Source organism: Aethalodelphis obliquidens, unplaced genomic scaffold (assembly GCF_003676395.1).
Source record: "Aethalodelphis obliquidens isolate GAN/ISIS:26980383/991018 unplaced genomic scaffold, ASM367639v1 scaffold23, whole genome shotgun sequence".
Classification (NCBI taxonomy): domain Eukaryota; kingdom Metazoa; phylum Chordata; class Mammalia; order Artiodactyla; family Delphinidae; genus Aethalodelphis; species Aethalodelphis obliquidens.
The window spans coordinates 6,662,942-6,685,219 of record NW_020837967.1 but is presented as its reverse complement, the minus strand read 5'-3'; the positions used below and the strand labels follow the sequence as shown (position 1 = coordinate 6,685,219).

The 22,278-nt window shown below is 46.4% G+C and overlaps 1 protein-coding gene and 1 long non-coding RNA gene across 8 annotated transcripts in view; both read left to right on the top strand.

Annotated features, from left to right (window-relative positions):
• USP6NL (USP6 N-terminal like) overlaps positions 1-3,732 on the top strand; it is a 185,868-nt gene extending 182,136 nt beyond the window's left edge. For all 7 annotated transcript variants that reach the window (XM_027121606.1, XM_027121609.1, XM_027121605.1 and 4 more), the window contains one exon: positions 328-3,732. In XM_027121606.1, the coding sequence (XP_026977407.1) occupies positions 328-1,745 (1,418 nt within the window). In that variant the 3' untranslated portion in view covers positions 1,746-3,732. The remainder of the gene's footprint in view (positions 1-327) is intronic.
• Positions 3,733-9,131: 5,399 nt separating this feature from the next.
• LOC113628268 (uncharacterized) lies at positions 9,132-17,339 on the top strand. The gene is made up of 2 exons (XR_003435961.1): positions 9,132-13,447; positions 14,185-17,339. It is a non-coding gene; the product is annotated as an uncharacterized LOC113628268 (long non-coding RNA).
• The last annotated feature ends 4,939 nt before the right edge of the window (positions 17,340-22,278 follow it).

The following is a 22,278-nucleotide window of genomic DNA, read 5'->3' as shown; positions in this document are numbered from 1 at the left end:
TCAGCTTCTCATTCATGGTAAAGCAGGTAACTATCTTAACAAAATATAAGAATCGTATGTTACACGATTGTATGATCCTTACTCATAAGGTTATAAAATTTTCCCATCTGCACGTTGCATAATAAGACTGAGTTTTGGTATGCCTTAGTATGAATCTCTCTAAAAAGTGCTTCTCCTAAGCCACTAAGATTCTGTGTGTCCTTGTATGTATGTGCATGTGCTTGAGTGCACACATGAAAAGTAAGCAGTTATTCATGATATAGTTCTTATATTTGATACCATTTATTCATGCACTTATGTCACTTATGAATTGATCTTTCCCTTTAGGTAAAGAGGATGAATTTCCAAAGAAACCTTTGGGACAACTTCCCCCTGAATCTCAATCAGCTGGCGTCAGTCACCTGAGCAACGGACAGAGAAGTGTGGGCAGGTCCAGTCCGCATCTGGACGGCAGGAGAGAGACCGGCTCGTCACCTTACAAAGCCCACGAGCATTCCCCTCCCCATCAAAGTAGAACAGGTACCCCCGAGAGGGCGCGGCAGCTGCGGCGGAAGTCGGTGGACGAGGAGAGTAAAAAGCTTAAAGATGAGGTGGATTTTCAAAGGAGACTTCCATCGGGTCCACAGGACAATTCCAGGCAGTATAACCACGCAGCCGCTAACCAGAATAGCAACGCCACTTCACACATCAGGAAGGAGTTTGTGCCCAAATGGAATAAGCCGTCAGATATCTCAGCTATTGAGAAAACTGCCAAGTATGCCATTGAAGGCCGAAGTCGGGCTGCACACCCCACGCCGAGAGTCACCGTCCCCGGTTCCGCTGATCCATGGGCCCCCAGCGTCAGGCAGAAGGTGAAGGTGCTGGATGCGGACGAAGGGAAGCGTGGCTCCACAGCCTCGCAGTATGACAACGTACCTGGGGATGGAGCCAGCGCGGCCCTGGAGCAGGCGCTGGAGAGGGCGCACTCCCAGAGCCCCAGGGGCGCGGCCTACCCTCACAGCCCAAGGAGGCACGCTGAGCCCAGCTCCAGTCCATCCAGAGCCCCGAACACGTTTACATTTAAATTACAGCCTCCGAGTTATGCAAAATATCCATCCCAGTTAGACGGGGAGGATCGAGGGGCAGCACACCCCCCATCTTACAGTGACCCCCCCACTTACCAGGGCAGTTCTCCAAAGCGCATCCCTGCTGCTAACAGCAGCTTTGTGTCTCCACCGTTTCCCCACGGGACACCAGTGAATCCTTCCCGGAGACCTTACGGTTCTACTCTTTCGACTGATGTTTCTCCGGAGAAATCTTACAGCCGCGCAACTCCTCTGGTCCAGCCGTCCAGTCGAATAGAAGTTCTCCCTGTTGATATTGGTGCTGCGGGATATTCGGGCAATTCAGGGTCACCAAAGAATGGGAAATTCCTCCTTCCTCCAGTGGAATGTTTGCCAGATAATAACGGAAAATGGTCGGAAGTTGGTTACACATTGAGACCGGAGATGCACGGACAGTCGTGGACTCGTGATGCCAACCGTAGCCACTTAAGCAATTTACCCAAATACCCCACCTTTCAACACATCCCCTATCAGGACCACACCCTCCCTGCAGTTTCAGTAGATAGTCCGGTGCGGTATCGAACTTCCCCAGCTCTGGAAGATGCCAGTTCATCTGGGTATCAGTATTCAGGGCCCTCACCTCCAGTATATCACTACAGGAATCGGGATGGACTCTCTATCCAGGAATCAGTATTGCTGTGAGAATTGATCTGTACTTGCTGCAGACGAGAGAATAGAAACCATATGAAACCTACATTGCTATGTTGATAATTGCCAAAGCAGTATTTTATACAGTTGTGAACAACTCGCACAATTCTCGTGTATGTCGGTAATAAGAATATATGGAAGTGATTTCATCCCCACCTAGATGCTGCTTAAGATGAGCTTTTAACTTGCATCATCACTGAACCTGTTAAAAAGAATTTAACCTGGAAACATAGCAATAGTATTTAGGGATGCACGCACAGTTTCATTTATATCTTTCTCCAAAATCTGAATATTTGTACTCTGTTAGTCCATTCTATTTTGAGTAATGATACAAAGCACTGAAAAACTGTAGAATAGATATTTTTAAGGCTATGTGTAGTGTACGTGTCTTTTAATAGATACTATATGCATCTACACATACACGTTTGAACACAGAACTAAAGAAATGTTAAAAAAAAAACAACTACTTTTCATCTAGATCCATGGAATAATTTATTCTACTTCTTTGCCCTACCTTGTCTTTTGGTCATGTTTTTTTTCCCCCTTATATTTTTAACGCAGGTCCTAAACTGACTTGAGGGTTTGCCCTGGCTTAATTCAGCATCTCACGGAATGCTCAGCTTTCTCGTTCAATTGCTCATTCAGTTTTCAATCTGAAGATTAAAGACATTGGAGAGAAAGGCTAACCACTTAATGGTGCTTAAAATCGGGGCAGTTTAATTTTATGACCAAAGGTGCAGCGCGCAATGTATCCGTGTTCACCAAGAGATCAGCTTTCGTGCGTCTGTGCCCTTTTTTCTGGTCTGACCCTCGCAAAGCTCAGAGCAGAGTGTTCCTTGCCAGATGCCCAGGAAGTACACACAGCCCTCCGGCGGATGCCAGCAGGAGAAGCTGCAAGTTACCGATCATCAAGCACTCACACGGGGCAGCAGAACAAATTCCTTTACATTCATTTGAAAGCAAGATTAACAATATGGTTACTTCTTACTTCTGCCCCTTAAATTACTGTGGAGTCTCCCCGCAAAGGGCCCCGGGGTGGCATTTACATGATCTTTTCCTGGCCCTCTTCTTTAAAGAATGTAGTCAGTGAATATTGCTGCTCGTAGGCCGTTAAATTATCGCTGTGTAAAATTGTAAAAAATGATCCTAATTATTACTAGGAACCTCAGATTTTGGTGGGTTTTTTGTTGTTTTTTTTTAAATAGCGTGACTTTCATACTTTCAAAAATCTTTTTTTGTTGTTGTTTGTTTCAGTGAAAAATTCAGGTTCATGGTAACAAATCAGCAATGTCTTTCAAAATCTTCTGTTACACTACAATGACCAAAACACTGACCAAGTTTTGGGCACTCTAAGAAAGTATGCCTTTGGGTTTCACTGGAGAGCTTGTTTTCAACATTACTTTGATCCTATTTGAACAATAGGGAATAGAAAACCTAACATTGATGGTTCTTCTTGTTGCAAGTTGGGGCTTTAAGCTTTCAAGGTACAGAAGTATGTCTTTTAAAATGAGAGTAACATTTGTTTAGCTAGTGAATGTGACAATATTTTTATGTATATAATGAGCCTAATATAATTTTAATCAACTTGGTAATGATGTTATTAAATGGCAAAACAAATGCAGTGTATTAGCAGCCAAACACTGCGCGGAAACTCCGATCCACCAGGCTCCTGGTTCAGATCATGTGGAAGCTTAGAAATAAATGTATATAAAATTGTAGCTGGGGATGTGAATTCCAATTTTAAACCATGATTCTGTGACTTGTAATAAACCAAGCTGTACAATTTAGTTTATGATAGCAGCATCAGAGCTGTTCCAAAATATATATATATATCAACAGTGGTAAATACTGTAGATTTATATATATATACATATATATGCAAAAAATATATGCACACACACTATTTTCTTATGTCACCTATGACTTTTTTTATCTGTATACTTCTTTTGATGTGATTGTTTTTAACATGCTAAATAAGTATATTTTGTTTTGTGTCTTTTATGTGCTTTTTTCAGATGGCATCTCTGATTTTTCTAAAGCTAGTTCCTTTCTAACTGAGCAGATACTGTGTAGCGTTTGCCTACATGACTTTATATGTATCACAGTTGTATATGTTTTACTAATTTCCAGTAGTTCTGTATTTAGAACCGCATCACCTGCCCTTTATTTGATTTAATCAGCCATTGTTAATAGTGATAAGGTATTATTTTCAGTCTTCCCCCGTTAGAAAATGTAGATCTGTTAGTTTTTCAAGTAGGAAAATATAACTCAGAGTCATTTTGCCACCGTACAATTTTACTCTTTCAAATTTATCTTTTAATAAAAGATAAATAGTGAAATAAGGATAAAATATGAAATAACATTCATAGAGTAGGCGAAGTATATTTATAAAGAACATTTGGGGAGGATCTTCATGGTGTAGAGACCGATTTTGCTTTAACTAGATGTACATGAGTAACTATTTTGCCACTATTAAGTCTTTTCTTCATAGCAGTTTTGCCTAGCACAGTAAGCACTTTGATATAGTTGTTATATTTTAATATTTAGTTTGAAAAGTTAAAGAAACTTAGACCCAGTGTCTCAAAGGGTTTTAAAACTTCGACTCTTTCAGGTGCTTATGTTGCTTACAGGATTTTTAAAATAGCTTTGAGAGCTGGGAGATAGCCATAGCTGTCAAATCAGACACCCTGGTATTGCAGGGGAGGAAAAAAAATTCTTCTTCCTTCTGCCCTCTAGGTTCTCCACCCAGGCCCTGTAGATTGGACTGACAAAGGACAGACCAACGGGAGAAAAGCAACTGGAAGGTCATTAACACGTGCGTCCTGCATTCACGTGGTATCCGGTTATCAGTCACTCAAAGGGAGGGTTAGCTTGGGGTCTCTCCACCCAACCTAGTCAAGGCAGGGGTGAGGGTGGTAAGGGGGAGAAAGGGCACTTACGGAAAAGCAGGTGACTTTCTGGAAAATAAATGGGCCTTAAGAGAGCAGGTGGGAGACATGATCGTCTGTGACTGGGTCTGGTGGGGCGCCAGAAGAGGAGGTTATAGAGTTGCCCCAGGAGGGGATTTAGGAGAGTTGTGTTCTTTGGGGGTGCGGGGGGGTGGCGCTCTGCTTTTAGGCAGATAAGGGATTTCAGAAACTCAGATGCCTTCAGCTCAAAAATCGTTTTTATTGCCCAGTGGCATATTTTGGGGTAACAGATCCCGATACCCTTCACTGTCAATGACAGAATGTTTCTCAAAAGAAGGAAGAGAGATTCAGGTAATGGGGCATTTCCGGAGAAGAAAAATGGTTGTTTACAGGATGTGATGTGATTGTTTGAACTTTTTTTCATTTTAAGAAGATTCTTATACTAAATTTTTGTCATACTCAGTGTCACTTTAACATGGAGTTTTATATTTGTTGTCATTTCAGATCTCTCCCTCAGGGCTCGTTATACTATAAGCACAAAAATGATGCCTAGTCAATACTTTGCTAAGATCCGTTTTCTTTTCATTTTCATGATTAGAGAAAAGCATTCCATCTCCACAAATAGGGATTTATTCACAGAGGATCTACAGCTTAATCTTCTGGAAATACTGTTCTCAGTTATCTTTATTTATTTATTTATTAGCATCTTTATTGGAGTATAATTGCTTTACAATGGTGTGTTAGTTTCTGCTGTATAACAAAGTGAATCAACTATACGTATACATCCCCATATCCTCTCCCTCTTGCATCTCCCTCCCACCCTCCCTATCCCACCCCTCTAGGTGGTCACAAAGCGCCAGCTGATCTCCCTGTGCTATGCGGCTGTTTCCCACCAGCTATCCATTTTACATTTGGTAGTGTATATAAGTCCATGCCACTTTCTCTCACTTCATCCCCGCTCAGTTATCTTTTAGATTCACACCTTTGTTTTAGTATGCACTTGATTGTGGGTTAATTGAGACTATGGTTTTGGCAGTCTGTTTCTTTGTTTTAATTGTCCTTTAATGGATTTTAAATTTCATTTCTTTTTTTTCTTTTTTTTTTTTGCGGTATGCGGGCCTCTCACTGTTGTGGCCTCTCCCATTGCAGGGCACAGGCTCCGTGGCCATGGCTCACGGGCCTAGCCGCTCCGCGGCATGTGGAATCTTCCCGGACCGGGGCACGAACCCGTGTCCCCTGCATCGGCAGGCAGACTCTCAACCACTGCACCACCAGGGAAGCCCTAAATTTCATTTCTAATATTGATATTAACACTTACTGACCAGATGGTTTTAATAAGTCAGACTTTACTTTTATAATGACCTAAGGTATTGAGAATAGGAAGAAAGGATTCCATTTAACATTTATGTATGAATTGTACTTTCAGAAGGATTTTCAGTTTCCATAAATCTAAGCATAATTGCCACCATTTTATCAATAAGAACCCTGAAAAATAGAGGAACAAATGTTAGATTTCATAGGACTGGATCTTGACCCCTGCTGCTAGTTAGAACTGGGGAAATTTTTTTAAAAAATTGATTGTGTATTACCACTGTGAGCTGTCTCAAAAATTCTTAACAGGTCAGTTTCAGAGATTAGAAACTGATTTCAGGTAAGTTAAGAAAATTTCCACTGGAAAGACTAACATTACCAGCCATCTCTGTAAATGCTTATGAACTACTAGCAGTTGTGGAAAGTAGCAGTGGCTTCAGCTGAAGGTGGCTTGACCCGGTACTTTCTCTCATTACGTCTTACAGTAGTTCTTCCAAATAGGTAGAGCCTTACGAGGATTTCCATTTTCCTGGACAACCTCTGTCACTTTCCGTAAGTGACAGGCTAAAAAGAGGCTTAAGCTGTCAGGAAGCCCAAGTGCGTTTTCCCCATGTGAGAAGCTGAGAAGATGCTGCATATCCTGGTCGTCCACTTGACCGCTCAGCATTTTATTGAGCACCTACAGTGTACTAGTTGCCTTGGGATTGTGCTAGGTTCACACGTCAAGATAAGAGGCACATTTTGTAATCTGTGTCTCAATTCAGTGTTGGGGGCGGGACGTGCACAGGTGACTATTATGGGCACAGAAGGGCCCAACTCAAGAGGGTGAGGGAGGGCCTGTGTGGAGGATTCTCAGAGTAGATGGACTAAAGGGAGGGGAAGGGGGCGTTTGTACAGAGGGGATGGAACGAGCAACTGCATGGTGCGTGTGGGGAAGTTTCTCGCTTTGGTGTGCGTGTGGGATGGGGTGGGAGGGTCTGCAGAGACCGGGTCCTGGAGGGCCTTTTGTGGCCTGTGGAGGCGGATGCAGGGGCGCAGGCCTGGGGGAAGTTAGGACAGTTGCAGCAGGTGTTCTGTCTACAAGGTAGGTGGTCCAGAGCTCAATGCCAGGGAAGAAGTTACGAAGAAAAGGTGATGAACTTGAGAACTATTTACTAAGTAAAATTGGCAAAACTTGATAATTTGTTGAGTGTAACCACAATAATTAAGAAAAGTAGCTAACATTACTGAATGCCTGCTGTGCATCTGGCACTGTGCTAAGCATTTTACCTGTATTAACTCACTTAATTCTCAGAATAACTCTCTGAAGTGTGTACGACCCTAATTCCCAGTTTACAGATGAGAAAACTAAGGCACGAAGAGTTGAAGTAACTTACCCCAGGTGACACGGTAGGTAAGAGACCCCGGACTTGAATCTGAATCTAGGGCCTGTGCTTCCCTCCCCCCCACCGACAGTTTTAAGGAGGTATAACTTACCTACCATAAAATTCACCCATTTTAGTGTACACGTCAGTGATTTTTTGGTAAATTTACAGACTTGTGCAACCATCACAACAGACCAATTTTAGAACCTTTCCATCACCTCAAAAAGATCTCTTGTCCCCATTTGCAATATCCATTCCCACCCCCAGCCTCAGGCAACCACTAATCCACCTTATATCTCTTTGATTTCCCTTTTCTGGACATTTCGTATAAATGGAATCAGATAATATGTGGGATTTTTGCATCTGGCTTCTTTTGTACTTAGCCTAATGTTTTTGAGGTTCGTCCATGTATTAGTAACTACTTTTTTATTGCTGAACAGTATTTTGTTGTATGGCTATATCACATTTTGTTTATCCAGTCACCAGTTGATAGACATTTGGATTGTTTTCACATGGTGCTGTGACCATTTGTGTACAGGTATTTGTGTGGCCTTGTTTTCACTTCCCTTGCATATGTATTTAGCAGTGCTATTGCTGGTTTTTATGATAAGCTTGTGTTTAACTTTTTAAGAAACTCCCACACTCTTCCAAAGTGTCTGTACCATTTACGTTCCCACCAGCAATGTTTGAGGGTTCTGATTTCTCCACATCCTCACCAATACTTGTTGTTTTATATTTTTTGGTTATAGCCGTTCTAGTGGGTGTGAAGTGATATCTCATTGTGGCTTTGATTTGCATTTCTCGAATGGCTAAATGATGTTGAGCGTCTTTTCATCTTTTTATGAATCATTCATGTATATTCTTTGGTGAAATGTCTATTCAGATCTTTTGCTCACTTGTTTAATTGGGTTTTATTTTTGAAAAGTAAGTGTTCTTAAAATACTCTGGATACAAGTCCTTTATAAGACATATTTGCAAATATTTTCTCCCAGTCTGTGACATGTCTTTTCAGTTTCTTAATGGTGTCTTTTGAAGTGTGAGTGTTTCTAATTTTAATGAAGTTCAGTTTATTGGTTTCTTCTTTATGGATCATGCTTTTAGTATTGTATCTCTCTGCCTAACCCAGGGTCACAAATGATTTTCTCCTATGTTTGATTTCAGAAGTGTTATAGTTTTAGCTCTTACACTTAGGTCTGTGAGCTGTGTTGAATTATTACTGTGTAAGGTGTGAGGTAAGGATCTAAGTTTACGTGGGTATTCAGTGGTCTCAGCACCATGTGTTTAAAAGCCTGCTTTCCCCAGCTGAATTGCCTTGGCACCTCTAACAGAAATCAGTTGACCATATATATAAGTATTTATTTTAAGTTTTGAAATCAGGAAGTGTACATCCTCCAACTTTGTTCTTTTTCAAGTTGTTTTGGCTATTTGGGGTCCTTTGCATTTCTATATAAATTTTAGGATCAACTCGTTAGTTTCTTCAAAAACCAAACCAGACCAAAACAACAACCTGTTGAATCTATAAATCAACTTGGGAATCTTAAAATGTTGGGTCTTTTGATCCATAAACATAGACTATTTATTTTTATTTTTATTTTTATTTATTTTTTTTTTTTGTGGTACGCGGGCCTCTCACTGCTGTGGCCTCTCCCGTCGCGGAGCACAGGCTCCGGACGCACAGGCTCAGCGGCCATGGCTCACGGGCCCAGCCGCTCCGCGGCATGTGGGATCTTCCTGGACCAGGGCACGAACCCGTGTCCCCTGCATCGGCAGGCGGACTCTCAACCACTGCACCACCAGGGAAGCCCTTTAATTTTGACTTTTAATTTATTTTTCATTTGGTTTTTAATTTATTTTTCATTCATTTTGATCTTTAATTTCAGCACGGTTTTGTAGCTTTAGCCTTAACACTTATTTTGTTAAAGGTATTCCTAAGTGTTTTATTTTCATTGCTCTTGTGAATAGAATTGTGTTCTTGAGAGCCTGTGTGCTTACACATCATTCTGTACTGTTGAGGGGAGAGGAGGCTCAAGGTTGATTTCTTCAGTTCCCAGGTTGGGCGGTGGTGTGGATAGTGAGGTCACAATCTGATGAAAAGAATTCAGGAGACGGAGCAGGTGTAGGCTTGGTAAGGAAACGTGTAGAATCTGAGGAATAGGGGACGGACAGATTGTGCTGTCTGATGGGCAGCCGGGAATTCCAGAGAGATTTGGACTTGCTGGCATGTAAGGATCAAGTCATAGGAGAGCACCTGCCTCGGGAAAAGATGAGCTGAGGACGGGAGAGCCTGGGGGGTCACTGACAGTTAAGAGGTGCCCCAGGAAGAAGGTGTGAAGCACTCAGAGAGGCAGTCCTGGACTGGTTCCGCAGTACCCACGTGCCCGGTGATTGAAGACGGAGCTTCGGAGTCAAACTGACTCGAGTTTGAAGTCGACATCCACGGAGGCCACTCTTGTCGATTCTGGGAAATCGTGAAGTAGCAGGACGACAGCATCCGTGTCCTCGGGGACCTGATGTGATCCATTTCCTCCTCTTGTAGTATGGAGATTGTAGCGCTTATTTCATGGAGTTGTGAGGATTAAATGAGTTGACTTGTGCAAAGTATCCAGCGTAGCGTCATCACGCGGTGAACGTGAAACGTTACCTGTTGTCACACGACCCCACGGAGCTGGGCGTTAGAGACCAGGAGGGTGTGGACCCTGACTTCATGGAGCTGAGAGTCTCGTGAGCAGCGCAGAGGCACACACGACACGACACGACACGACATGACACGACACGTGGGGGGAGGGACGGCACAGGGCGATGGGAGAGGAGGGGCCCTGGCTAGGGGGGCAGGGGTCCCAGGAAGGAGGAAATGGTCGGCGGCCTCAGTGCAGCAGAAAGGCCCATTGCCTTGACTGAAGAAACAATTGGGGTTTGACAGTTTGGGGGTTGGTGCCGTCATCTGCTGTCTCTCCTAGAGCCACGGCCAGGTTGGCACCCATGGGCGGCGATGCCGGTCTCTCCAGAGAAGGGTGGGTGGAGGGAGGGGCTGGGAGGGGTGGATTTACACGGGGAAATAATGCCAGTTAGAGGGTAGTTCTGACCATTCAACCACTCAAGGACCTCTACCAGCCAGCCTGTGGTTTTATTCCAGTTTGTTACGTTCTGTATTCACGGGGATTAACCTTTCTGTAGTTCAGACTCTCCACTTTAATTTGGAGGAAAATCAGCATAATCTGAAGATAAAGCAGACTGCGTCAAGAAAGCTCTCATGTCCCGCCAGGGACATCCTTGACTCTGGAGAGCAGTTCTCTGAGTTTTGCTGCCATGTGCAGCGCACTAAGGAGGTGTGATCTAGAAGTCGCCGTGCGCGGATGGTGGAGAGGCTCACTGCTCTGAAAGCTAAGCACAAATCAGCGACGAACCGTGGCTCCCAGAAAGCCCAGGCTTGAATGCGGCTGTCAGCTCTGCCAAGATCCCTGGGGTGGCTCCAGGCAGGTCACTGGGCCTCCCCAGGCCTGGTTTCTCTGATCTGCAAACTCTGGGGGTCGGAAGGACAGTTTGAAAAGGGCTCTGCCTCAGACGCTAAGGGGAGGGTGCCCCGACCCCAGGTCTCTTTGTCTGCTTTGTGCAGGTACCATGTCGGGTGCTAGGAAAACAGTGGTGAGCAAAGACCAGATGGTCCCTGGCATTACGGAGTGGACGGTCGTGTGGGGAAGACTGGCATTCTTTGTTACCAGCATAAATGAAGACCCACATCTGTGGCAGGGACCAGGAGGGAGGAGAACCCAGTGCGCTCGGGCCCCTGTGATAACGACAAGCCCGAAGGTGATGCTCGTGAGAAATGATGCGGCTTGAATTGTACGGGCAACGAAGTCGGTGCGGTAATGGGCCGAGGAAACCGGCTCATGGCCGTGGGAGGTGAGGGGCCTTCGCAGGACAGCCTGGGAGCAGAGGACGCAGAGTAGCAAATATGGCACAGACAGTTCAAGTTGCTAACGTGAAGGCAGTCGTACATTATCAACCGTGTCTGTACCCACGAATAATACATTCGCAGGACCACCTTTGGAAAGGCGGATGACGACGGCCCTGGCCGTCTGCACTTTGCTGGAGTAGACTGGAGGCCCTCACACCTGCGCTGCAGTCTGAGCTTGCCACTTGTCAGCAGGTGAGCTTGGGCAAGTCACGTTCCCTTTCTGGGCTTCACTTTCTCAGCTCTAAAACGTGAGTGTTCGAGCTAGACAGGGTGGTGGAGATGACCTCGGACAGCGGGTCTCAACCAGCGCTGTGAACGAGAGTCACTCGAGAAGCTGCCAGAAATACTGATGCTCAGTCCCCCCCAGACCAATAAGTCAGAATCTCCCTGGCTGGGGCCTAGGAATTAGGATTTTTTTAAAAAAATAAACACACAGTCCAATATTTCATGATTCTATAACCTGTGCCTCAGAACTGAACCATGTGATGCAATTGTATAGGAATAAACTGCAAGAAGCCAGAGCCTTGGGCTTGAACTCTTGGTTGAGAAGCCATGAGTGACCTGCCTCTCTTAACAAGCAAAGTGGACCATGAAGAAAGGAGACGTCCTTCCCTTTCCACCTCTACGTCTTTATTGTTCTAGCTCCCATGTCATTCTTCTGTTACTATCCGGAGACACCTTAAAATCATGTGAGGGCATTTCTATCTAGAGGGTTTGAATGGTGTGTGGAAAGAACTCAGGCTTGCAGCAAACTTGGAGATGAGTCTTAGCTTTTCCACTAACCCTGCTGGACCTCAGCCTCTTGAGTAAAATAGAGAAAATGAGACCTTCCCTGCAGGGTCGCTCTGAAGAGGTACTGAGGTAATGTACGTGTAATACAGTGCCTGGGACAGAGATGCTCCATAAATGTTAAATGATGAATAGAAATGTTTGTATAGGGAAAGGGCTAATATCATTTATATTTAAAGGGCTTGTTTTTCGCCTTGAGACTTGTGAAGTACCCCCAAGTGGAATATGGGCAAAGCATAGTAAAAGAAAATGTACAGATAAGTACAAAGCGATTAAACATATCCTCCATCTCCACTAACTAGAGGAACTGAAATTGAAGCAATGATTGACAAACAGTTGGCCAAAAGGATGTCTGTGCCCTGCTGGTGGGAGGAAAATGCATCCCAAATGTGCCACTTCCCATGCTGTGTTATCCATACAGCAACACCACTTCCAAGAGCAGAAATGCATGTGGATGTAAAGGGATGTTTGTTTCACCATTGTTTGTAATAAAGAAGAACTGGAGGTAGCCTGAATGTCCGTTAACAGAGGATAGGTTAAATTAGAGTGTAACCATATAAAAGGACGCTAACACTGTTCACCCTTTAAAAATATGGAGATGGCCTGATATGTACTGACATGGGAAGATGTCTGATTCATTGCTCAGTGAACAAAGCTACAAACAGTATTCACATAGCCCTTGGTTGACTTTCCAGCTTCTGCCTCCCCATCAGGCCAGCCTTGAAGCAGACAGCATTGTGGTGTTGAAGGTCATGCATCGGGTGGGGTCGGGGGTCACTCACCATAGGTTTGGGAGGGCCAGGGAAGTTCTATGTACACGAGCTTCGAAGCCTTAAGGACAGACAGACGCTGAAGAAGGTTTTAGAACTGATGGGCAGGCACCTGGGACGTAAGAATGAGCCACGTTGAAGTAAGGCAGGGTGATGAAGAGGGGTAAAGACCCCTAAAGATGGGGGCATGTCCCAGGTCGGTAGGGATAAGAGGTGAGAGGGAGGCCGGGCAGATACCTCCCACTTGGGTCACCGTTTAAAGGCTTTAGCCAAGAATGAGACTGACAGGGCTTGCAATGGAACTCAGCAAGTGTCCATCCTCCATGGAGAGGCCTTCAAACTGCCAAGCCCTCCCCTTAAACAGTCCTGCTCCTTCCCTTCCTGTTCTTTCAGCTGGGGAGTTGGCGGAAGAAGAAGGGGCAGGAAATCAGAGAGGTCCCTGGGGCAGCCCTGAAAAGCAGCAGGTGGTCACAGGCCAGGAGCCCCGAGCCCAGAGCACTACTGGAAGCCACACCCTGATTGTCTGAGGCTGGTGTGGCCTGGGGTGAAAGGGCACTTGTTTATTTTCACATCGAAGCTAAAGGTCAAGTGATGCCCAGTGAGTGACAGTTTGAAAAGCAATAATAGTTTTTTTGAAAGGCAGGTAACTCAGAAATATGAAGGCCTTGAAACAAGGGGGAGTCCAATCCCTGCTAGTCTCTTCCGGCTGAGTAAGTCGATGTTGGATTTTCTTCTGTTTCAAAGCCTGTGTGGGAAGCTGTCTTCTCTTCCCCGCTGGCCCCATCAGAAACAATGGTGGGTGTTTATTGATTCCAGAAAGAGGTGAGGAGGTTTTAAACCTGGACTTGGCCCATCTTTTTAAAATCACTGGATGTTCCATTCGCCTGGGATAGCCTATCTTTTGGAGTTCATGGATCAGGAAAATATTCTACAAAGTTTGAGGTACATAGAATTGTCCATTTTTATTTTATCAAATGTGTTTATTAAAAGGAAAATATCTTAAACATTTTAAAAAATATTTGTTTTGGTTGTGCTGGGTCTTAGTTGTGTCAGGTGGGTTCCTTAGTTGTGGCATGCGAGCTCTTAGTTGTGGCATGCATGTGGGATCTAGTTCCTGTGTTGGGAGCAAGAAGTCTCATCACTGAGCCACCAGGGAAGTCCCAAAAGGAAAATATTTTAAAGAATATTGTTACACAGGTGAAAAAGAAGAAAGTAAGAGCATAAATCAGAAAAATGGACAGTCCATTAAACTGAATGTAGTTAGCCTTTTTAAAAATCCACTATATTGACCTTTATTTTCTTTCCTTTTTTTAAACACCCACATTGTCACGGCAGACTGGTGGAAACTCGATAAGTGGCTCGGCCATGGTGCACACATCAGCGTTTAAAGGCCACTGACTTCGTGTTTGAGTACCAGATGATAAAATTAGATTGCGTGGTTTGTAGAAAATTAAGTTCTTTAGCTAAACCAGATGCTAAGCTTCTGCCCAGAATCAGTATACTGTTAGAAGTCTGGAAACTAATAAACATACCGTAACTATTAATTTATGGATGGGTTGTTGGCAGATAACTTCAGAGAAGGAATCCAGGCTTGAAACAGCTCTTATAACACCAGATGGAGTGTGTGAGTTTAATCGAGTCCCAAGAAGGGATATCTGTACAGTGCCTAAAAAAACAAAAACAAAAACAAAAAAAAAACACTGGGATCTGAGTTAGGCCTGAGATAAGCTGAGAGAAGCAGGGAAAACTAGAACCTAATTGAAACTGATACAAGAAATTAAGAGCCATGCAAAGAAAACCAGATGTTCTTTTATGATGAAGTGCGTTGGAGGGAAGCAGGGACAACTTAACCCACCCAGAATCCAGTCACCTGGCAGCTTCACCCGAGGACAGGAGGCCCGAAGGAACCGGGCTGACTAACCAACTAATGTCCTACACGTAGAGTGGTAGAGCTGGAGCGCTGTGCTCTTGGGGAAACTCTCCGGATGACAGACCACACCCATTGGACTCAGGCCAGGCAATTCCTGAAGCTCCCTTCATCGTGTGATGAACAGTTTCCAGATGGAGAGACAAGCCCAGAGTTGTCCGGGGACAACTTGCCCAAGGTCTCACGACTGGGCAGGAACCAGACCTCACCTGTCCCTGCTGCTGATCCACCCCAAAGCAGATTGAAGACACAAATCCAGAGGAGGAAGGTGGGCACTGCGGTGACCCCTGCCGTCAGCCGGACAGCCCTCACTCAGCCGGAGAGCGAGAGGAGGATAAAGCCTAGTTACCTGAACAACCAACCAACCAACCCTGGTGCAGATATTCAAGAAATGGCAATATGGGTGAAAGAGTCCAACAAATCTGAAGTCTTCCCTGCATCACTGTGTAGACTGGCCTGTGTAATGAGGCCCCTGAATCCCACAGCGTTACCGAATGTCTGCTGTGTGCCCGTAAGTGTTTATCAGAATAAAGTCATATTTTGTTCACTACACATCCAATTAAAAAACAAAACTTCCTAGTTGAAGTCTTCAGTAACACTTGCTGGATTCCTGCAGTAACATTCTACTCAAAGACACAATCTCAAATCCTACCATTAAAGCCCAGCTTGGACTATGTCCTTTTCCTGCTTTAAAAACCTTCGGTGGCTCCCAAAGGCCATCAGATGACACATCCATCATTCAGCCCCGCCTTCAAGGCTGCCTGTGACATACACTGTGAACTTCCTTGCAACAGGGTTTTCCCGTGTGTGCTTTCTGGGGCCCCAGGGCCTCTAGAATTGACTCAGGCCGTGGTGGGTTTGGAAGTCATGAAGTTGGATGTCGGCGTAAAAGTCAGGAAGGGGCTTTGCTGGCTGAGGCTCGCTAAAGAGGTACAGCAGGACTCAGCTTCGCTGGTGGCAGGTTTCAGTAGCTTAGTCAGTGTTCCAGGCTCCATGGTGCCCGGCCCTGCAGTGGGGGCACCATCTTCCACGGAGTCCACGAAGGAAGTCGCCCACCGGGCTGTCGGCAGAATTACAAAGCCTGGTTTGCCTTTATGTCCCTCACACCCTTCCTGTTGCTTTGTCCCCCTCCCGTACCTAGGACTCTTCCCACCTGGTATCACTTCTCTTGAGATCCTCAACGTCACATTTATATTTAAATAAAGGTGTCAGATCCCAGTTATGAGTCTACCCAGTGGCCTAGAGTTTTCCGAGGCCTCACTCTTCTTACAGTCCTAAGTTACGCAGAACGTTTGAGGAAAGGGTGAGTTTCAACTGGAGGTTGGGCTGTACCATCCATTACCAGGGTCACCGGTTCCTAAACTTCCATGTGTGTGGAAATCGCCTGGGGAGCTTGTTAAAATGCAGATTTGGTTCCGTGGGTTCCAGGATCTCTATTCCTTTTAAGCTCCTGGGCGATGCCAATGCTGCTAGACTGGGGAGCACGCTGTGAGTGACGAGGATAAAGACCAGATGTCCCTGGAGAGCCGTCCGGGAGAAGCTCAGGTTCCCAGGCTCCGTCACTCCCACGCCAGGGGCTCAGAGGCTGCCGCCTGGCGTAAACACAAGCCGTTTGCCTCGGGAGCTCAGGGGCATACATGAGGTAGTGGGGTGTCTGCTTTTCCACGTCTTCGCAGACCTCAGTTATCTCACAGGCCTAGACCGTCAGAAGGCTCTCATCTGGCTGTTGGAGATGGTCCTTCTCATCTCCAGAAGGCAGTTCAGCAAGTTCTCGAGGGAAAAGGGTAAATGCTGCCTTCGGGGATCTCCTGGAGCAGCTTCCAGCAAGCGGAGGAGGTGCCTGTGGACTTGTTCTCCTTAGCACCTCGTTTTTCTCCCTACTGTGTTTACAAACAGGCGGCTTAGCCGCAGGTCTTGGGTGGATGACACCCACTCTCGTTCACTTCTGTGTATGTTACTCTGGAGAGGGAAGATAATGCAGTTTAGCTAAGCCAAGCTGTAGGTTGGAAGTTATAACCCACCTAATTCCTTACAGAAGCTATTGATTAAGGCTGTGTCTCTGCCACCTGCTGTGCCTGGGCCTCCTGCCATGTGGTTGATGGCAACTCTGACAGCCCCGTCCCTGCAGAACCCAGAGCTCCTGCCACGTTTGTTTCCAGCAAGTCTTTAGTGTCTGCTCTCCTGCCTCCTCACCCCCCGCTTCCTTCTAAAGCATGTTTTGAAGTCCACACTGAGACAGGTCACCCAACCCATTTGTCATGTGGTGGGGTTACAGACTGTGGAGTCTGCAGCAGACGTCAGCTGGGCCTTTGGAGGCCCGTCACCTCCCCAAAGAGAACACTCTTGTTGACCATCTGGCACGGGGGCGAACACCTTTCTTGCCCAAGAGGTCCTAGGCTTCACTCCAGGGAGTGGCATGAGGGTTAGAGCTCAGAGAGAAAGAAAAAAGTGGAGTCAGAGACCCAGGAAATGAGGTCCCCGCGGAAGGTAAGAGCCTTTGTAAACGTGCCTTTGTTACCTGGATGGATGTTCAGTAAGCATTTGTTGAATGAATGAGTGAAAACAAGTCAAGAAGGAAAAAGCTATTGCATATGAAGCACGGGTGTCACCACCAAATGTCCTGTTCTGCTTCCCTCCCACCAATTACTTGTAAGGCTCTTGTCCCAAACATGCTGGGGGCCTCATGGAGACATCTGGACGTGTCCTCCTGAGAAGGTTAGCAGTGACTTATTTCATGGGGTTGTGGCAGCTGTGACTGGTCTCCTTCAGGTCATGGAGCTTCTGGACCTGGTTGATAGCAGAGCCTGGACTAAAGCCCATATCCCGTGACCCCCAGCTCAACACGCTTTCTATTCTGTCAAGCTGTTGACCCAGCCAGGAAATGTGCACTATCCGTGTTTACCCCTCTGTGAGCGAGCATGGGAGTGAATTAACTTGGGGACCTGTCACTGACCTCCATAAGGCCAAGGGGCCTCCCAGAAGACTTGACCTCGAGCCCTGCTCTGTTCTTCACCTTGGGCAAACACTTTTACCCAAAGAAGTTACCTCTTCCCCCATATACAGTGGGGAGGATGCCTAAGGTCAGCAGCAGTGGGGGCCACGAACTAACGGTGACTCGTCTGTGCCGGCACTAAATGAAAGATGAAGGGACAGGTATCCAAGGGGCTGCCGCACTTCCCTTCCCTGCCGAGGAAGTGCAAAGGACTCTCCCTTCCAGTTTAGAACCCAAGCAAGGCTCCACACTTGATCAGCCTGGATTTTTTTTTCTAGGTCGTTGGAGGCAAAGAAGTAGTGCACTGTATCCCCTTCCCTTTTTCCTTCCCTCCCTCCCTTCGGTGAACAATTACTGCCTGTTTGCTGTGTAGTGGGCACTGTTTCTGGGCACTGGGAATAGAGCAGTGAACAACAACCCACAGCCTCGTGGGGCTCACATTCCAGTGGGGGAAACAGCAAGGCAAAGCCAACACGTAAGCGAGGTAGCTGGTGGGGAAACAAAGCATGGAGAGGAGTAGAGTGCTGGGAGGGGTTGTGATATTAATCAGGATGGTCAACGAAGACCCCCCTGGGAAAGTTGACCTTTGAGAATAGACTGAAAGGAGCTGAGGGAGCCAGGCATTTAGGTCTTTGGAGGAGAGTCTTTCAGACAGAAGGAATAGCGAGTGCAAATGTCCTGAGGCTGGAGTGGCCGGTGTATTTGAGGAAGAACAGGAGGGCTGGCGAAGCTGAAGCCAAGAGTGTGTGAGGGGCTGAGAAGTCGACGAGAGAGAAGATCTGGGGCCAGATCATGAGATCACAAGGTCGTTAGAAAGATGGGAAATTACTGCAGGATTTCTCCTGGCTGCTGGTTAAGGAGTGGGTCAGGGCGTGCGGAGGGCGGGTGGCAGCAGGCAGAGGAGTTAGCACCTCTCAGCTGTGAACAAAGGCGGGTGGCGATGAGAACTTGGACAGGGGCAGAGCAGTGAGGGGTGAGAAGTGGTCGATTCTGAATGCATTTTAAAGACAAAACCAAAAATCCTTGCCATTGGGTTGCATGTGGGACGTGAGTGAAGGAAAGGAGACGGAATGACGGCAGGTGTTTGGGGTTTCTTTTCGGCTGAGTAGCTCAAAGGATAATGTGCCATGAACTGGGATGGGGAACATGTGAGAAGAACAGGGAGAATGTGAGGGCCTCTGCATTGGGCATATTAAACTTGAGATAATATGGAATGAGACTAAGAAGAGCCTACGTTTGCTGAGCTCTTCCTATGTGTCAGGCACTGGGCAAAGCATCTTACAGATATGGTCCCATCTCATCCTTACAACAGCACTCTTACCGTAGAGATAAGACAGCGGGTAGCTGTACCCATTCACAGCCTGACAAGACCTCCTGCAGCAGCAGCAGCAACATAGATCTTTCCTGTCTGATTGTTCTGTCTTAAGTGCACAGCCATGGTTGGTATTGGCTTGCCACACTGTTAATGAAGACATGAGTCTTCTCCTTGGTCCCGCTGCACGGCGAGATTATCAGCTTTGTTCTGTTCCTGGAGCCTCATGGGTGCCGTGTAAACACAGAGTGAGTGAGTGAGTGAGTGAGCTTGTGGAACCTGTAGGCGCCGGCCACAGGCTGGACTGACCATGTTCCTCGCCTGTGAGGGGAGAAGCCAAGGAACGGGACCCAGGGATGGGGTACATCCATCTACCGGGTGCATGGTGGGTACGTGGGAGAGTGAGCTTGAAAACCAGGGGCACGGAGTGTTCAAGGTGAGCAACTTCATAACTAGAAGCATCAAAAATAGAAACGTGAAAACATGAGTCAGCCTCTGAGGTGAGCAGCGTAAAGCAAGGTGTGAGTGATGGCGGGGGCAGTGGGGCGGGGGACAGTTCAAGCCTAATCTGTGAGACCAGGTGTGCTTTGTTGTTCCTTACCAGCTGGGAGAGTCTTACCAGCTGGGAGAGTCCTACTAGCTGGGAGAGTCCTACTACCTGGTTCAGTCTTACTAGCTGGGAGAGCCTTGCCAGCTGGGAAAGTCTTACCTGCTGAGAGAGCCTTACTAGCTGGGACAGTCTTTCTAGCTGGGAGAGTCTTACCAGCTGGGAGAGTTTTACTAGCTGGGAGCCTTACCAGCTGGGAGAGTCTTGCCAGCTGGGAGAGTCAGTCCTAAGGAGGTCAGTAGTGTGTGCTGAAAAAAAGAGAAGTGGGAAGAGCTCTAACTGTAAGCCATTTAAGATGTTAGCTACCTCCTTGCTGAGTAACAGATCACCCCAAACTGAGTGACTTATAACAGCCGTGGTGATTTGTGATCTCTCACGATTCAGGAGCAGCCAGCGACGTCTCAGAGGCTCTTCCCTCCCACGTGTGGCGCCTGAGCTGGAGTAGGTGGAGTTCCCTGTCCTCCGGCATTTCTCTCTCTGGGGTCTCCACTCAGGGTCTTTCCAGCATGGTGTCTTCACGACAGTGATACTTCCTATGTGACACCTCAGGGTTCCAAAGCCACGTGTCCCCAGAGAGAGAAACAACCAGGAGGGAGCTCGGGGGACAGACAGCCTCCTCTTTGCTGCAGTCTGATTGTCAGAAGCTAGTGCCCACAGTTGGCCCTTGTTCACGGGACATGAAGTAGACTCCACCTTTTTCTGGGAGGTAAATCCAAGGATTTGCTGGCGTGATTTATAACCACACAGAAGCCTGTGACATGGTCTGGGGACCTCATAATTATACCCTCCTATTATACAAGAGGCGTTCAGTGGAAAGTTTCTCGGTGCCTGCGGTGGTTGGCGATTAATGTCGGACGTGTGAGGGATGATGTGACGTGCAGGCAGGTGGCTACGTTGTCTGAGACTAAATACTGTGTCGATGTCATTACCAGGAAAACCCCCAGGCCTGGAAATACTTTTTTTCTGTGACTCAGGATGGTATATATCAGAGTACATTGTAAAGTAGTTCATGTCACAGGGATACAAAATAGAGCTAGGAGACATAAGGCAAGGAAACAGTAAGGCAGGAAACAGTAAGGAGACTGAGTGGTAGGTAAGAAAGTGACCTTGACTTTGCTGTGCTTTTGATTTGACGCGACGGCAGAAACTTCCAAGTCTTTGAGAGAGAGCAATATTCTGGACCAACTAGATCAGCCAGCTGCCTCCATGACTATTAAAGCCAGTAGTGACACCAGTTCTGGCAAAACCAGACCTCTCGTGCTACTGACCCCAGTGTGAAGGCACTTGGGGTTCTATGTGCGGAAATTGAACTCTAGGTAATTGTTTTGTTAGAGGGGAATTGGGAGTCTCAGTGAATTCAAATCTACTTCCAAGAGGTGTTTGAAAGCCTCCTGCAAGGACATTGATTGCACTATGGGATGGTTGGCTGATGCCAGCTAATTAGGAAAGCCCATTCTGGGCCTAGCTTGAGTGAGCCCGGGGAAGGATAAACGGTGTTACTATAGCTGGTACCCTGGAGTTCCCAGGATAACCTGTAGTCTCCTTACACTTGATTGAGTTTATTCCACGCACAGACTTCCGCTAAAGGCCACCGTGTCTCAACGTGTGAGGCAGTTGCCAAAATGGAGTAGTGCCAATAGCTGGAGCTCTTGTCTGTTGCTGCAGCTAAACAATTAAAGAGGAACCTGAGTTTCACCGGAAGCAATTCCTTGGACCATTTGGCGCCGTCTACAACTGGGTCCAGGCATTACCACCGCGGGGCCGACTGGCTGGCAAAGGTTCGCCGAGGCTGGGGTACTTTCCACTTTGGGGTCCAGCATTATGACTAACTTCTCAGTGTCTCAGGCTGGGCAGATTCCCATGGGGGCAAACCCCAGACCCGCATCTCGTAGCGTGTGATGGTGGAATGTAATTTGGCAAATGTTGTACGTATGATGCAAAAATAAATCCATAAGTAAACAAACTTAAAAAGGAGACAAAGAGAAAGTGAGCAAATAAATTTGGAAAACTAGGCTCAATAAAAGTAGTTTTTTCCCTTTTTTGAAACAGGATTTCTCGGAGCCTTTAATACGCCACCACGCCTTGTGAATGTCCAGAATGACAGGTAGCATTTTCACCTCTTATGTGACCATCGGAACCATGTTCCCATGATCACGTTGGGTGACTTCGTTTTCCAGCAACAACTTTGGGATACACTGTCCTAGATCAGAGCTACTTGGAGGGCACCCTTTGGCCTGATGGTCCCCAGTGGGGTAAGTACAGAAATTGAGAGTAAGCTTTTAGAAAGTTTTCTGGCAGTTGGACAGATTAATTTTTATGTCTGTTGAACCTAATACCAAAGTAGTGGGGCTTATATTTTGTATTTCTTTGCTTGGTATTTCATGTTCGAGTCATTAATTTTTAGGGTACTTTACAAAAAATACCCATCTGCAGCACACTGAAAATTAAAAAAAAAATCACAGTCCTTCCCCTCATCATTTGAGAGCGTCCCCACCAACATCAAACCCCCGATCAGATTTTTCTAGCATCAGGCCATGAGCACAAAGGTTACCCAGATAGACTCCAGACTACCTTCCAGCATCCCCTACCCC